General features: G+C 33.0%; 2 protein-coding genes across 3 annotated transcripts; both read right to left on the minus strand.

Annotated features, from left to right (window-relative positions):
- Positions 1 to 1742: 1742 nt before the first annotated feature.
- Positions 1743 to 6058, minus strand: LOC144572467 (F-box/LRR-repeat protein At3g26922-like). Its single transcript, XM_078322055.1, has 4 exons — positions 5929 to 6058; positions 4300 to 5231; positions 3709 to 3867; positions 1743 to 2098 (listed from the first exon to the last, which is right to left on the minus strand). Exons 2-4 carry the CDS (start codon positions 5173 to 5175, stop codon positions 1898 to 1900), a joined length of 1236 nt encoding a protein of 411 aa, XP_078178181.1. The 5' UTR covers positions 5176 to 5231; positions 5929 to 6058; the 3' UTR covers positions 1743 to 1897.
- A 2862-nt stretch (positions 6059 to 8920) lies between these two features.
- LOC144572603 (wall-associated receptor kinase-like 14) lies at positions 8921 to 16729 on the minus strand. Of its 2 annotated transcripts, none has more exons than XM_078322245.1 (4): positions 15798 to 16729; positions 10993 to 11061; positions 10074 to 10396; positions 8921 to 9964 (listed from the first exon to the last, which is right to left on the minus strand). In XM_078322245.1, the coding sequence occupies exons 1-4, from the start codon at positions 16483 to 16485 to the stop codon at positions 9041 to 9043; spliced, it is 2004 nt and encodes a 667-aa protein (XP_078178371.1). In that variant the 5' UTR covers positions 16486 to 16729; the 3' UTR covers positions 8921 to 9040. The 2 variants fall into 2 exon arrangements, with proteins under 2 accessions (XP_078178371.1, XP_078178372.1); XM_078322246.1 differs by having other exon boundaries at positions 10993 to 11058; positions 15798 to 16728.

The following is a 16729-nucleotide window of genomic DNA, read 5'->3' on the forward strand; positions in this document are numbered from 1 at the left end:
AAATAAAAAAAATTAAAAAAGAACCAAATTGTATAAAAATGGTCAACCAAAAAAATACATGCGTATTTCTCCATATAAATGTGTATTTCTGTAAGAAATGAATAAGTAATTTCTCCCGGTTATAATTTTCAAATTTGAAAAAAAAATGAAACATTCCCAAAAAGTTTACGAAGATGTCACTAGACTTTTTAGAAATGAAAATAAAATAATTAATTAATCTAAAAAAGTGCATTCTAAAAAAGATATGACATATATAGAGAGAGAAGTTAGATGAGGACAAATTTTTCCATACAAGTAAAAAAATTAAAATTATTGTGTTAGTTAATAAAATAATTGATTGTATTAGTATCAGCACGCCCTTGTAGGTATGAGTCTTATTTTTAACGCTGGGTTTATCAGACATGACTATTTAGTTCTTGTCAGAGTACGAGTTTAAAATAAATATTTTTTTTTGGCTAATTCGTTATTGCTTTAATTGACTGAGGAGATTCGTGCAGCTCAGCTTTTAATTGATATGTTTTCAGGTTGGTTTGATATCAAATTTAATTGATAAATATATATGACAACTAATTGTTCGATATATATTTTATTTATTTATTTATTTTGATAGGGAAGTTCATGTAATTTTTTTCTCGTCATTTAAAATGTTTAAAGTGTGTTTGATGTGTCGAAGGAGTAATATAATCCTTAAAATAATATAACTGCTTTGCAATTATCATGTAATGATTCTTAAGCAGTTAACTATGCTGCTATCTACAGTATATAGTTTTAGAATTTTGAAAAAAAAAATTAAAGTGGTTAAATCACCAAAACTATTAATTATGTTCCAAGTAATACCTAAAACTTGTAAATAAAAATTATTAGAGTAATTTCGAAAGCTTATATTAATTTTACGTATAAAAATTGCAGTAGTGTAGCATAAAGGCAATTTACATGTGTAATTGATGTTCTTAATTAATTCTAAAGACATTAAAAAATTATTATAGTCGTACTTCAAATATTATCATATACTTGTACAAATAATTATTAGAGCAATTTCTGAAAGAGAAAAAATATCAATTTTTACAAAAAGAATAGCTTGAGTAAAACATATAAAATGTTTTCATTTATGAACACGTTTAAAATTATTAAATCACCAAAACTAACAGTTACTCTAAATAATATAAAATTTGTAAAAAAATTTAGAGATTATCATTATAACAATTTCAAAAGGATAAATAAACTTTTTTATGTGCATATATCGCTTATATGTTTTGTATATATATGTATGCAAAACAAGACTTGACACAGAAGAGAACGCATATAAATTAAAGATATCACTTCAAATAGATTTTAAGTTTAGAAGAGATCACTTGACAATGGCTTATTGCAACAATAGGAATAATAATTTCTCGAATTAATTCAAATAAGGATAATATTAAAAATAAAAATAATAGGTAGAGGGGTGTATAGATAGAGTATCCAAATAAATGTCATGCAATTTGAGCATCATCCAATGATGCACAGAGTCAATGATTTCAAACTATTAAAAAATAAAATAAAAATTAAATCACTTAGGCATTGAACTTCAAATTTAAACTTAACTGTCATGAACTGATGATTGTCAAGATTGTAAAATAAATAATTATTATATGATCTCCTCATTAAGGCACAAAACTAGGAGCTATCAAAACATCAGTTCATCGCTATTGTTATATTTCCGGGTTTGATCATTATTCTTAAATTAACAAGACAAAAATCAGAACGACTATTTTACAAAAAAATTGGAACAATAGAAACTGCTTACAAAATTGTCACCGGTAAATTGAGGAAAGAGAAACAAATCAACAGGTACAGATATCACATCAACATCCATGTCTCAAACATAATGAAAATACCAAACTACCATAAAAAAAAATTATTGATATCTCAGAACATAAATTCCAATTTTCTTGATGTGAGTGCGCAAATTGTGGATCAGTCTAGCAAACACTATATCAGGCCGTTGTTCTGGTTTTACAATCTTAACCACCTTGAGGTACTCCCTCTGGAATACCAAATCTCTTCTATTTCTCAATTTCTCCTGGCTTAGCTCTTCTTTTGGATAACCTTCCTTCGGCTTCCATAATGACAAAAAAAAATCATATTAGTCTAGTAAGATAGGTAATCGTCATATAGGTACCTGCTAGTAGGGGTGTTCAAACGGTCAGTTCGGTTTGAACCGAATTAAAATAGACAAACCAAACTTTTTTTCGGTTTTCGAAAAAAAAAACGAACCGACCGAATTGAAAGTCTCAACCGAATTACAACTGAATCGAACAAACTGAAGTAAATTTCAGTTTGTCCGGTTGATCCGAAATTTGATAGATTCAAGCAAGAAATTCGAATCAGATAAATCATAAGTACATAACTTCTTTGTCTTTTACCTTGTGCCTTGAAATTCGCATGTACTTCACAGCCTTCAAACCCACGGATTGTTTTAGTTCAGTGCACAAATCAAACAAAAAATCAAAAGAAGGAAGAAGTGAGAGAAGATTAAAGAGAAAAAAGAAAGAAATCGGAGATAGGATCCAAGAAAAAAAAAAGGAAGAGTATTTTGATTAACTTCTTGTGGAGCTCAGAACTTGAGGCGGCGGCGACGGAATTAAAGAGGCGAAAAGAAACTACGAAACAGGACTTCAGGAGAAGCGCAAAAATGAACCAACCGTTGCAATTATTTAACCAGCGATTTTATTAAAGAACTCGATCGGTTCGGTTCAATCGATTTCAAAATCTTCTAAACCGAAGCAAACAACAAAAACCAAAATAAATTAAAAATTAAACCGAACTGATCCATTTAAACCGAATAACCGAACCGTTTAAACCAATTTTCTCAGTTCGGTTTAAAACCAAATAAACCGGACCATTTGAACACCCCTACCTGCTAGTTCATAACAGCTCTGTCCTTGCTTAATATATAAAGAGTTTATAAATAAATTGTCATAAACCAGAGAGAAAACGCAAGGTTGGCTTTGGCCACAATTTTCTCATCAGCCGAAACAGAGAAGCAAATCAGCATATAACCAGATTATAACCATGTGGATGTTATCAGATGAACCAATCATTAGTCATTCTTTGATTAGTATTTAACATGTAAAAAAATTTATATATTTTTAATGCAATTGATATACTTGCTAAAAATATAACTAATATAATTAATTATAATGCAATTAAAATAGTTGCTAGAAATATATTTAATCAAATTACTTTATTACTAGAACTATTTTACTTACTGAAAGTGTGATAATATATACAGCAATGCAAATACAATTGATTTACTTATTATTTCGGTGTCTGAAATTACAAATAAAATATTATCAGTGGCGATATGATTAGTTCAAAAGAATCAATCATAATATACAACAAATTATGAACCTTTTATAAAAAAATATATTTGAACCTTTTATAAAAAAATATATTACAACAAATTATGCTTCCCCTCCTCCAGAGATCATTGGAACGAATGCTCTAAATGATGTGGGATGATCACTCCTAGAGTTTTTCTTGACAGTTTGTTTTGCACATTTGCTGTGTTTGGACGTTTATATTTTCTTAGCTGAACTGGGGCTATAGTGAAAATTATTTTGCTCTATGGGTTGGTAAATGATATAACTTATTTCCTTGACCATAATACATGGCAGCCTCTGGAAAAAAAAAGGAGAGGGAGGGGGAGAGGTGGAGAGAGATTACTTCATGGAGGCGCAAAGTGAGCTTTTCTAGAAGAGGAGAATGCTTGAGAAAACAAGCCACTAAATCAAGATCATCATAACTCAAATTCCAGTATGAAATTCTCAATGTCTGCAAGTTTCTGAAGGTGCTGCACTCAGAAATGTCCTTCTCCAATTTTACCTTTATATTAAGAAAAAATCCATTTTAAAATCTCATTTATAAAACAGATTATGTCAACAAATAGATCAACATGATTAGCACCAAAAAAAATAAAATTTTGAATATGGAAGTAAGAATTTCCTTAGTTTATTTTGTTTTCATGATTTATCCAGCTGGCAACAGCTAGCAAATGATGGCACAGAAACAAACTGCACATGGAAATAAACTAAATTATGATTTGTAATAAGAGATATTGTACAACAACTATCTGCACAGATCTGTATTGCACACTGTTTAATTCATGGTTACACAACGGATGGACACCAAAAGTTTCATTTACCGTACATCATCATATAATAAATGTATTTCTGTTTGAGACGACACTGTTACGATCCCAATAAATGCATGCAAGAAACTAAATTTTTTATTATTATTATGAGAAGAGAAATATACCTTGAACTGAGGACCCCACAAACCAAGACTCAGATGTGAAACATTTGAAAGGCTGCTGAGGAGGTTCAGAGCACCATGATTCTTGACCAGATCTAAACAGATCTTAGCATATTCAAGGGATGTCGTGTCCTTAAGTTCAAAGCCTGCCATTCTCCGAAAGGATTTAATGTAGAGATATTCAAGACAGGGACAAGATATTTGAGTTAGCCTTGATTGAGAGCAGTCGTAGATTGTCAATTCCTTCAACGTTTTGGATGAAATTTCGGAGATATCCAATTCACAATGGGCTAAAACCATAATTTCAAGGACAGGGCATTTAGAGCAAAGATTTTGTATTAAGCTATCGAGTGTTATGTGCATCAGATGTACAATTTTCAGAGCAGGTAGGTGTATTGATTGTGGCCTGAAAATAGGCAAACCAACAGCTTTCGAGATACGCAACTTGAGAACTTCTATTCTTGTGCAAGAGAAAATGAAATCAGGCAAAGCCAACTGATCCTCTCTATCTCTACCAATACTGACAAGAATCACCCGAGGCTGTGGCCACTTTACACGGTCAGGAAATTCGAAAGAAATTTTCGATTCATACTCCATAATATAATTCTTGTATCTAAACTCGTCCAACTTTTCTGGCACTCGATTTTTCAACACGCCATACATAAAATTCTGGAACTTACACTCGCCTTCTCTCCATATTTCCTTATCCTCGACACTCTCATCCACCCAATCTTTAATATCAAATTTTAGAACCGGAAGAAAAGTCCATGCATGTCTCCATATTTTGGAAAGGATGCATGTCTGAACAGCCTCTTTTGTACTCAGGAAGGATAGGATGTTGGGCAATATTTCAATGGGCAAGCTACAAAACCAGTCCATGGCGCTGTTCTCCTTCAATGTTTAAAAAAATATTCCCTCAAAAAAGCACTACTCCTCTGTTAACAAAAAAAAACAAAGGCCGAAATCTTTACAATGATTTTCTCAAATTAAAGAAAACATATAGCAGCCAGAAACAAAACTCCAGTAAGTACCCTGACCATTGTGTATAAACAAAACTTTAGTCAACCTATAAGCAGCCAGATCAGTAAAAGCAAATTTGATCGAAGAAAGCAATAAACCCAATTGTTCAAGTATTTATAACAAACTGACAAAGCATCCTAATCTGATTTTTTAAAGATTTGTTCTTTGAACTTTATAATGTTGCAAATACATAACAGATGATTTATTGAGGCTACATATCATAAATGAATAAATGAAATGCTGAATCTTAATTAATATTTGAAGTTAAATAATCAATAGGCAATGCTAGGTTGCAATATCAATATTTGATGCAAATTTGCTAAACCAATGTCAATTTAACAATTGCACTGCTGAGGAACTACCTGACATCAAACGAATGTAATTTTTTCACTCTTGGCCGACAATCCAATACAAACCTCTCATGGAAAAGATAAATTAAACATCTGTGATTAAGATAAGTCAAATAGGAGATAACTAGGCTCCTTGGTGCAAACAAGTTCTTTAACCAAGGCCTAATTTAACTAATAAACTAATATTGAGCGGAATTGAGAGGGAGCCGGACTCGATTTCAACAAGAAACTATTTTGAGAGATAAAGGAACTGAGAACAAACCTGAAGAGGCGAGAGGACGGGGCAAGGCGAGATGGCTGCTGCGCGGAGAGAGGCGAGGCCTGAGGAAGACAGATACGCAAAGATTCTGTAGTGAGGCTTAGAAGAATCGGATTGAACTGAGAGTTGATGAGAATTTCTGAAGAACCAGTGGAAGTAACGACTAATAATAAGAGGAACTTGGAAGTGTAAAATTATTATTATTTTATGAAAGAAATGTCTTTTCATACAATTAAGGGTCTGCCTTATATAGATGATACTGCTAGTCTGTTACAAAACAATAAAACAATCTTGATCACTAATTAAAACTCTACAATTAACTTACGACGTGACACATAAGCGATGTGCTGGACAAATTCCACATCTGGCCAAACAATCCTAACCCTTTCTGCTCTCCATTTCTTACTGTTGGGCCCCGATTTCCTGTGTAACCTTGGTATTGTAAATATTGTATTCAAAGTCAGTTTTATTAATGCGGCCCCTTCTTTAAACTTATTTTTTTTTAATATTTTGTTGCCTATTCTCCCGACCACTCAACATGATATTCATATTCCGAGTAAAGCTAGGGTGTGACATGCTCACCAAGAAAGTTTGGTGAGTATAACTCCAAAAGTATATCGGATCGACGTCAAATGCCGAATTCAAACTGTTGAAATCCATGTACTTCATGAATGATGTATATACATGCAAAATTTTGAAAGCTTCGAGTTTATTTGCTTCACGGTCAAGTGGTCAAAGAAATGAACATTTTATAAGTTAATTTATAAGTTATTTTATATATTCAAGTTTTATTATTTCTTTGACCACTTGACCGTGTAGCAAATAAACTCAAAACTTTCAAAAATTTGCATGTATATGCATCACTCATGAAATACATGGATTTCAACGGTTTGGATTCGACATTTGACGTCGATCCAATATACTTTTGGAGTTATGCTCACCAAACTTTCTTGGTGAGCATGTCACACCCTAGCTTTACTCTCATATTTCATACTAAAATATGTTTGAAGGCTAAATTTTATAATTTTAGAAACTTACTAAAATATGTTTGAGAACTAAATTTTATAATTTTAGGAACTTTTTACTATTTTTTCAAACAAGTACAAAATCATTATTTTTTAACCGTTTAAAAACAACAATTTTGTACTTATTTTAAAAAAAGAGGAGGGTTCAAATGCACCCAAATTTTTGTGCACCCAAATGCACCCTATCTTTCAAATCATTTTTCTTCATTTTCAAAGTCCGAATAGTCAATCCGAACCGTTAGATGCGATCTATATATTAAGATGTGCTTGGAGACCAAATTTTACATTTTTTGAAATTTTTTTACTATTTATTAAGCCACTTTGAAAATCGCTGATTTTACATTTTCTGGACCATTGAATCAGCGATTTTCAAAGTGGCTTAATAAATAGTAAATAAATTCCAAAAAATGTAAAATTTGGTCTCCAAGCACATCTTAATATATAGATCGCATCTAACGGTTTGGATTGACTATTCGAACTTTGAAAACGAAGAAAAATGATAGGTTGCATTTGGGTGCACAAAAATTTGGGTGCATTTGAACCCTCCTCTTTAAAAAATAGTAAAAAAAATTCAAAAATTATAAAATTTGGTCCCCAAACATATTTTAGTATGGATATCATATTGAGCGGTTCATATTGACAGTTTGGATTTTGAAAACAAAGATATAAAATATGAGTTATAATGAGGTATTAGAGCCATCCTCATATTTAATAATGTACTTGTTAAAATTGACAGAGTGAGAAAATGTATGTCTATTGTTACAAGCAACATGTGAATTTTACTTTTATTTGCATGCTTGTCTTTATTCTTACATCACTCGATCTTTACATACATAATTTATAATTTTTTGAATTAATTTAGTATAACATCAAGCGATTTAAAAAAAAATGTTAGTTAATTTTAATACATTTGTTTTTCATCACTTTTTACTACTTGACTTCATACTAAATTAATTTAAAAATTGATAAATTTAGCATGTAAACACATTACTCATAAATAGATTGATTTCAATTATTTGATTTTGTTCTTTGAGGACAATCAAATAGATTTTGAAATTAAACTCATCAAGCTCTTTAGTTAGCTTAAGAACACCTTAGTTCTACTTAATATATTCTTTCTAAATTGTACTCTAATATTTTGAACAAATTTTATATATTATTTAAAGCATAATTATCGAGTTTTTTAATTACTTGAAAATAAATTTAAAATTAATAAAAAAAAAACGTTCAAGTATTGTAAGTTATTTTTGAAGAGTAGAACTAGGGTGTTTGTAAGTTCACATAGTTCTTTGATGAACTCAAGTCTAAAACCCATCGAATCGGTTTCAAATAACGAATCCAAATTATTGAAACCGGCATACCTTACGAGTAATGCGTCTACGTGTGAAAATTTTAAACATTCAAATTAATTTAGTATAAAGTCAAGCGGTCAAAATTAGAAGGTTAATAAATTAATTTTAATGCATTTATTTTTGAATCTTTTTTGATCACTTGACTCTATGCAAAATTAATTTAAAAAAAAAAATTACATGTAGACGCATCACTCGTAAGGTAGAGTGGGGTTTCAACGGTTCATATTCGTCATTTGAGACCGATTCAATGGATTTGACTTAAGTTCACCAAGAGGATGAACTTAAGAACACCCTAGTTCTACTCATTTCTGAAATACTGGCCTTCCGGCAGGTGGTATCAAAGTGGTACAATAGGGATGGTGAATGACGTTTTTTAGAGAGACCACATGTCTAAGAAGTAAAAACTAATGTTGCATAGAGGTTTTTTAGGTGTAGCCAGTAAAATTTCAAAAACTAATGATATTGAAGTACATTTACATCTTGTCAAGTTCAATTTCTCAAAAGTGTGCTTGCTCTACATAAAATTGTAAAATTGGAAGAAGAAAATTACCCTTGCTTTGCCCCTGGAACTATCCCAGGAGAAAGAAGATGGGCCAAATTAATAAAGGCTTGAAGGTATTTACCGGGAGAAGTCAGTATTGCATTCATTATCTTTCAAAGCTTTACCTCTACACAATTAATACTCTGAATAGGAGAAAATTCTTGTTTATAGAAGCAAAATATCGTTCAAGTAGCCCCCTAAGAAAAGCGAGGCATTGATCCATTTGTAGAAGAAGAACTGTTTTCACTAACCCACATGTACTGTACCGACACCGGTGAATCTTCCTTGAGCTCCCTCTTTCTTCTGGTCTTAGAACTGGATACTAATACCTTCTCCTCATCACTCATGCACATGTCCTCTATTCCATCCAATAGGATGGGTTCGGTATCAGGCAGGGTAGCCCGTACCCGCTCCAACTCATCAGCCACCTCACTCATACCAGGTCTAACATCCTTGCTAAATGCAAGGCACCTAAATGCCAACTCAGCAACCTTCTTAATTGAATCCATGACCCAATCATCACCCCTTGAACTTGATTTTACCAAAAAAGGGTCCACTATTTCTTCAACCCGTCCCTGTCCAATCCGACTCACGGCTAATGAGGCCAAATTTACCTCAGTAGGCCCCCGGCTAAAGTCAACCACTTTCATAGACGTTATGATCTCGATAAGAACCACTCCAAAACTATACACATCACTCTTGTCCGACAAATGAAAATTCTGATGGTATTCCGGGTCAAGATATCCAGGTGTACCTTGAGGTGCTGTAGAAATGTGGGACAGCTCCATCCGACCGGCCCTTGAGAGGCCAAAATCAGCCACCTTCGGGTTGAAATCTCGGTCGAGAAGAATGTTGCTAGATTTGACATCACGATGGTAGATGGGAGGGTGGATGGAGTTATGGAGGTATGCAATCGCCTTGGCAGTCTCTGTTGCAATGGAGAGCCGAAGAGACCAAGAAAGAACGCTGCTACCTTTGTCAGGGTGGAGGTGTTGTGAAAGGGTCCCATTTGGCATGTACTCGTATATGAGAATTTGTTCACCATTGTCAATGCAGCATCCAAGGAGCCGGACTAGGTTTGGGTGGCTCACTGACGAAATTAGCTTGATCTCATTTGTTATCTGCATTGTTGTCAAAGTAATCATTGATCAATCAGTTTTGGATTGTTATTGGATGAACTTTACTGTTAAGTGTTAGTAACAGTACGTAAGTTTAAGAATAATTTCTGACCTGATCGATTGAATCTGAATCATCAGCACGGTACCGAATCCTTTTTATGGCAACAAGATCATCTGTGCTATTATTTTGCAGCAACAACTTTCCAACATAAACGGTGCCATAACCCCCTGAGCCAAGCTTATTGGTTTCAGCAAATGAGTTGGTGGCGCGTTCTATTTCACGATATGAGTAGATCGGTAATGTGCATGAGATCTCTGACAGAAGCCTCTGCTTTGTTATCTGATAATCATTTAGTGAGCATGTTTTCCCGGACCGCCGCCAGTATATGATGCATAAGGAAAGAACAGCTGCTAAAATTCCACCAGCAACTATTCCTGGAAATTCCACCCGTGACATTTGTTTAGTTAACTGATATTCTTTTGTGCAGAGCTGTTTGCTTCACAGATTTGTTACAAATCAATTTTGTTTAGCTAGCTGACTAAACAGAAAACCAAGAATCCTTCAGGCTTGTACTAAAAAACACAGATAAAGAAAACCAACAAATTTGATGGCAAACCAATATTTCGAAAGCCATTTGTTGTGCTGAGGAGTGGGGACCATTCAATTGTCTCATAATATATATATTTTTTAATCTAGTTACAGATTTCAGATCTTTGGCACATTATCTTGCTGTGCTGGTAACCTTTTTTATGAACTAACAATACCCTGATAATAACCACATAATAAAATGTTAATCTTTTGTAATTATGGCTCAGTTCTCTCCAGCTTTTGTCATTAATTTCTTCTTATGTTATATTAATGATTAAAAATTGTGCACAGGATATTGGGATCTACACAATATTGTTATAAAAAGTTTGAACCAAGTTGTAAATAGAATCGGTCGGCCACTTCACTAAAATAATTATGAATCATATCAGTCCAATTTTTCCGCAATAATTTTAGCAATTTTGATTTGCAACTAAAATTTTACCTCCGATGATAGTACCTAATCGGCTGTGTCCACAAGAGCTCCGCCAGATATTGCAATTTGAAGTATCTGCTTCAGAATGTAAGCACAAATTTCTGTGAGTCGCTCATAGACTGGAAATTAAACTGTTTCGTTGAAATTTAGTTCAAACAGTAGAAAAACTCAGAAAAATAAAAAGAATGGGGAAAGGAATTTTAGCTATGATTCAGAAATTACTCCTTAAAAGTCAAAATACATAAATAAAAGTTTCCCAATTTGTTTGGAAAATTTGAGAAGTGCACTCCTAAGTTTGTCCACCCACTGCCTACTCATGAACATCTCAAGTTATTTAATAGTTTACTATAGAGTCCGGCTAGTATAACATTGATGTTATATAACACTAACTTTAAAATTGATTGAATAAACTTCAAACGATTAATCCAAACCGTTCAAACCGATTTATTTTATGAGTGATACATTTATATGCAAAAATTTTATATTTTCGAGTTATTTTAGTATCAAATCAAGTTGTAAAAATGTTGAAAAATGAATGGATTAAAATTAACTTAAAAAACCCACTCATTTGACCGCTTGACTTGATACTAAATAAATTCAAAAATTTATAAATTTGTATGTAAACGCACAACTAATGAAGTAGATCGGTTTGAACGGTTTGAATTCACCGTTTGAAGTCGATTCGATAGATTTTAGAGTTGGTGTTACATAGACTTAAATGACACTGATGTTATACTAGCCACACTCTTTACTATACGTTATTTAACAACTTAAAGTTTATATCTTTTAAAAAATATACTAAATAAACAAATTGTGTTGTTAATAGAAATTAATTATATATGTAAGTAATACAAAATTATTAACTAATCTAACTAAATTAGAGCTTACTTGAATTGTATTTTTGTCACAATCTCTTAAGAGCGATAATAATCAAGCATGTGATGTTCATACAACACAACAGTCATTCAAGCATGATTGACAAATATATTTGTCCAATTAATAATTAACTACTCAGTCTTAAGTCTTAACATTTAAGAATATTTTATTAGTTTTTAATCAGCTACATATAAAAAAATGAAAATGTCTAGAGGTGAATACTGAATAGTGTATAGTGGATAGACAGAATATGAGTGATCCAGAAACTCATATTTATTAAAATCTGTTGACAGGGGCAGATGGCCTTCCTCTAATTAATGAATCAGAGCCTCTGGATATATGGCACACCCATATATGCATCAGAGCATCTGAATTTTGTATTTACTCGGGTACTGATTTGGGTGCGTGGCGCACTTGTGATTTTATCATTACTCATATTTCAATAGGTAAATAATGCATAGAGAGGCTAGTGAGAATTTAAAAAATTGGGAGATATCATTTAAATATATATACACCCAGCTGGAGAGTTGATGAATGATGATATAAAGAACCACCAGCTACATAAATATAGACGTTAGTTGGTAGTTAGTAGTTGTCTGGCCATGGATCAGATAACCAATGAGCCAGTTCCTCTACTTATGACTTTGGCATTTTCTTAGCACACGATATTTATGACTGCATCTAATTAAGTGTTTATACTTAGCACACGATATTAATATTTCAATTTAAAAGATTTATGTATAATATACGAAGTACTTATTATTTTTATGGGTCTGTCTAAATTGCTGCTGGTAGCATTTCAGCAGAGGTGCTGCCGGGGCTATATTTAGCCGTGTGATGTCCAAACAACAAATTCAAACTGTTAGATATTTAATCTATATTATAATCTACTTGGAGACCAAATTTTACATTTTTTGAATTTTTTTTACTATATATTAAGCTGGTTTGAAAACCGCTGATTTCAGTAAATTTTTGCAGCATTGAAATCAGCGGTTTTCAAACCAGCTTAATATATAGTAAAAAAATTCCAAAAAATGTAAAATTTGGTCTCCAAGTAGATTATAATATAAATTAAATATCTAACGGTTTGAATTTGTTATTTGGACATCACAAAACAAAAAAATGAGCGGCAGCACCGCCGGCAGAAATGCTGCCGGCAGCAAATTAGCCACAGCCTATTTTTATTTATGAATGATTATATGAAAGTTCGTATTAAAAAAATCGAATAAATAGATATATATATATATATATATAATTTTCAAATTTTTATTTCTAATAATGTTTGGAATAGAAACATTTTTCATCATCAACTATAAATATTTTAAAAAAAAAAATTGTATGCCCCCATCTAGGGGTGGCAACGAACCGAACCGAACCGAACTTATCTTAGGTTTGAGTTTGGTTTGAATTAATTTCGAACCGAACCTAGTTTGATTCGTTTCGAACCGAACCCATTTCGAACTACACATTTTTCGAATTGAACCCAAATCGAATCACGAACTAAATTATTTTTTAGCAGTCCTAGTTATACCGGTAGTTTATACATTAATTTTTTCTCACGGGACAATTCACATGGCTTCCTTTTACCGGTATGAACTATGAAATGAGTGTTTTTAAGTTGAAAAATTGTTCATGAAAAAATACATCAGAGACGGCTTTCCTGGTATGAACTATGAGAGACGACCGAAGAGAGAGGAGAGACAGTCATCTAGTCCGGAGAGAGGAGTGACAGCCGGAGAGACAGCCAGTCGCCGAGCTAGATTTTAGAGCTAGAGGGAGAGTGAGTTAGGGAGAGGTGGAGAGAGAACTAGGTTATTGAGATTTGAGAACGAGGGAGTGTCGGCTAAGTTAAATTATGACTCTCTATCTTGGATTTTAATTTCATCAGGTAAATGGACGGTCGATGTTATTATGAGATTCGAACCATAAAAATGATCGAACCCATTTCAATCGAACCATGCTAGGTTTGGGTTTGGTTTGAATTAATTCTGAACCGAACCTGATTTGGTTCGTTTCAATTCGAACCCATTTCGAATTGAATTAAACTCGAATCAAATCCGAATCGAATCACGAACCTCGAATTTTTTTGCCAGCCCTACCCCCATCCCATACATGCATCTAATTCAAGATAAGTGGTGGGTTCTGTAATGCAGTTGCCCTTTATTAGGATTTAGTGGGTTACCTTTTGAATTCAAACAAAAATAGTTTGTTTGCAGAAAGCAAAGATGCAAGCGACGTTATCATGGGTAAATGCTAACCAGCTCTTGTTCGTATCCCCAAAAAGGCCAAAACAAACGTTTATTCCTGAAATTCTCTCCTCTAGGTGGGAAATTAATGAAGCGAACAGTAGAGAATGCCTGGAAGACTTTCATAGCACTTGTATTTCCTCATATGTCAATGCATGCGCGCTTGAAAAAATGTCTAAAATCTCTCCCATATGAATGCAATGATTGCTTCAAAAAGAAACTAGTGCACAGATATTCTAGAAGCTTTATTATCAATTAATTGCATTGGTACATAAATCATGTTATATTCTTATTTCTCACGGAATGTTTATAATCTATATTAGAGGAGGGTTCAAATGCCTCCATTTTTGGTGTCTCCATCATGCCTCCATTTTTTAAAACGCTAATAACTCAAAATTTAAAACTTAAAAGTCAAAATAAAACCGTTGAATATGATCTACATCATTTTATTTATGCACTTGTAAAATATTATGACATTTCAACTTTGTTTTGGTTGTCATCAAGAGCTTGTAAGAACGCACTAATGTGGATAATTTCTAGACGTTGATTTTTCAGCTAATTGATTCACATAAAAAGAATACCAAAATGTAATAAAAAAATTTGAGCACATAGATATAATAGTATAGATCACATCTAACAGTTTTATTTTAAAATTTATGATTTAAATTTTGAGTTATTAACGTTGTAAAAAATAGAGGCATGGTGGAGGCACAAAAAATAGAGGCATTTGAACCCTCCTCTCTATATTATGTTCTTACAAAATTCGTGCATGTAAACATCAATAATTGGCTGAGCATTGTACTTAGTATACTTCTAGAAATAGATAAACAATAAAATATTTTACATTCTAAATTTTTTTATTAAAATGTTTAATGAAATCTCAACTGCAAGCTGTAAGCCTGTAAATAATACAAAATACTAAAAAAATATGACAACTTCACAATTAATACTATTATTTTAAGATAAAATTATAAATTAAAATCATTCTTATAATTATTATTGTTAGATTGCTAACAATTATCAATAAACATATAGACTTGCACAAGTCAGATTTAAAATGTAAAATATGTAAACTAGGTAAGCTAAAAAGTACCAATCCACCAAAATAGATATATAGATGAGATGACGGATGACCCAAACATTTATTTATTTTGCCAAATGGACCCAAACGATATGTTTGCCCAATCATGCTATGCTTGAATTCAGTAAAGAGAACGAGCAACAACAACAACAAAAAGAGGTGGTAATAATTACGCTACTTTATTGTATATTTGTATAGCTGCTCAACAGTCAAAGACTACCATAAAATGCATTGTTTAATGTTTAGAGTACACAAAAAGAAAGGGATGCATTGTTTAATGTTTAATGTTTAATTACGCTACTGAGAGGATGTGAATTCAGGAACCCAGCCAGTTGACTAGCTGAGTCGCTGGGAAAGAAAACGAGTATGCTTGAAGTGTGAAAAGAAGGGAAGGTCCCTAAAATGAAAGGATTATTAACGCATAAAAATTGGATCGACCATCATGAAGGAAACAACCTATAGTTTTCTCGAGTGTGTTTAAATTAAGAAACCTTTTAATTCTTTTTCTGAAGAAGTTAAATAAGCAGTTTAATTGTATGAATCCTAGAGATATATAGAACATGGAATTTTTGTAATTTTAGAAATTAAAATGGTAATACATAGTTACATACCTCTACGGCAACCTTCTCCATCAGCAAACCCGTCTCCGATGAACCCTGTGTCGCATTTACACCAATATCCATCTTTCACTTCACTTCCAACAAGTGTACAACTTGCATTGACAGCGCAACGACAATTCCCCGTCATCCACCACCCAATCTCTACAATTCCTAAAGCAAGGACTGTTTGCCCCGCCACATCTGGCTCGTACAAGACCGATGTAAAAAGATTTTCACATGATGAAGTTTTATTTAATAGACCATCTTTTGTCAAGTACTTGCCCGTAGTATTGTAGAAGCACGTTAAGTTATCCTCTTTAGGTTCGCAAGCTGTCTGATTTGACATTTGAGAAACCACCATTGACTGTAGGAGACATGGCGATGTAGTAGATGGGGGGCAACCTCGGAGGAACAAACCATTTCTATGTGTTAACGCGTAGTTTGGTGAGAAGAATGTGGAGGCAGAAGTGACTGGACGGGTGCAATTGGCCGAGATGTTTAGCAAAAAAGTATTGTTGGCTGTGAATTTTTTTATAGGAAAGCCGGAGAAGGTAATGCCCGAAGTGGAATTGCAGGATAACTTGAGACTGCAAGATGGAGAGAAGCCGAAGGGGTATGGGACAGTGGTTTTACCACACGTGCTGATGCATGATGCGGCAGATGCCGCGATTAGAGAGAAGAAAAGGATGAGTTGAAGCATTTTGGAAAGATTGGTTAGTGGAGGTTTCTCATGTTTTGGAAACAAACTTGAGACAGATCACTCACAGGGAATAGGAATTATGAATTGGTATGGGAATAGTTGTAGGAAAATTGAGGTCTAGTAATTATTACTAGAAATCATAACCTCCCCATTCTCCCCTTCCTTTTCTTACTTTGCTTTTTCTTGTTTTATTGAGTGGTGGTTCAAGAATCTTTGGCAACACTGGAGATTTGTTGAACATAAT

This window comes from Carex rostrata, chromosome 20 (assembly GCF_964058835.1).
Source record: "Carex rostrata chromosome 20, lpCarRost1.2, whole genome shotgun sequence".
Lineage (NCBI taxonomy): Eukaryota > Viridiplantae > Streptophyta > Magnoliopsida > Poales > Cyperaceae > Carex > Carex rostrata.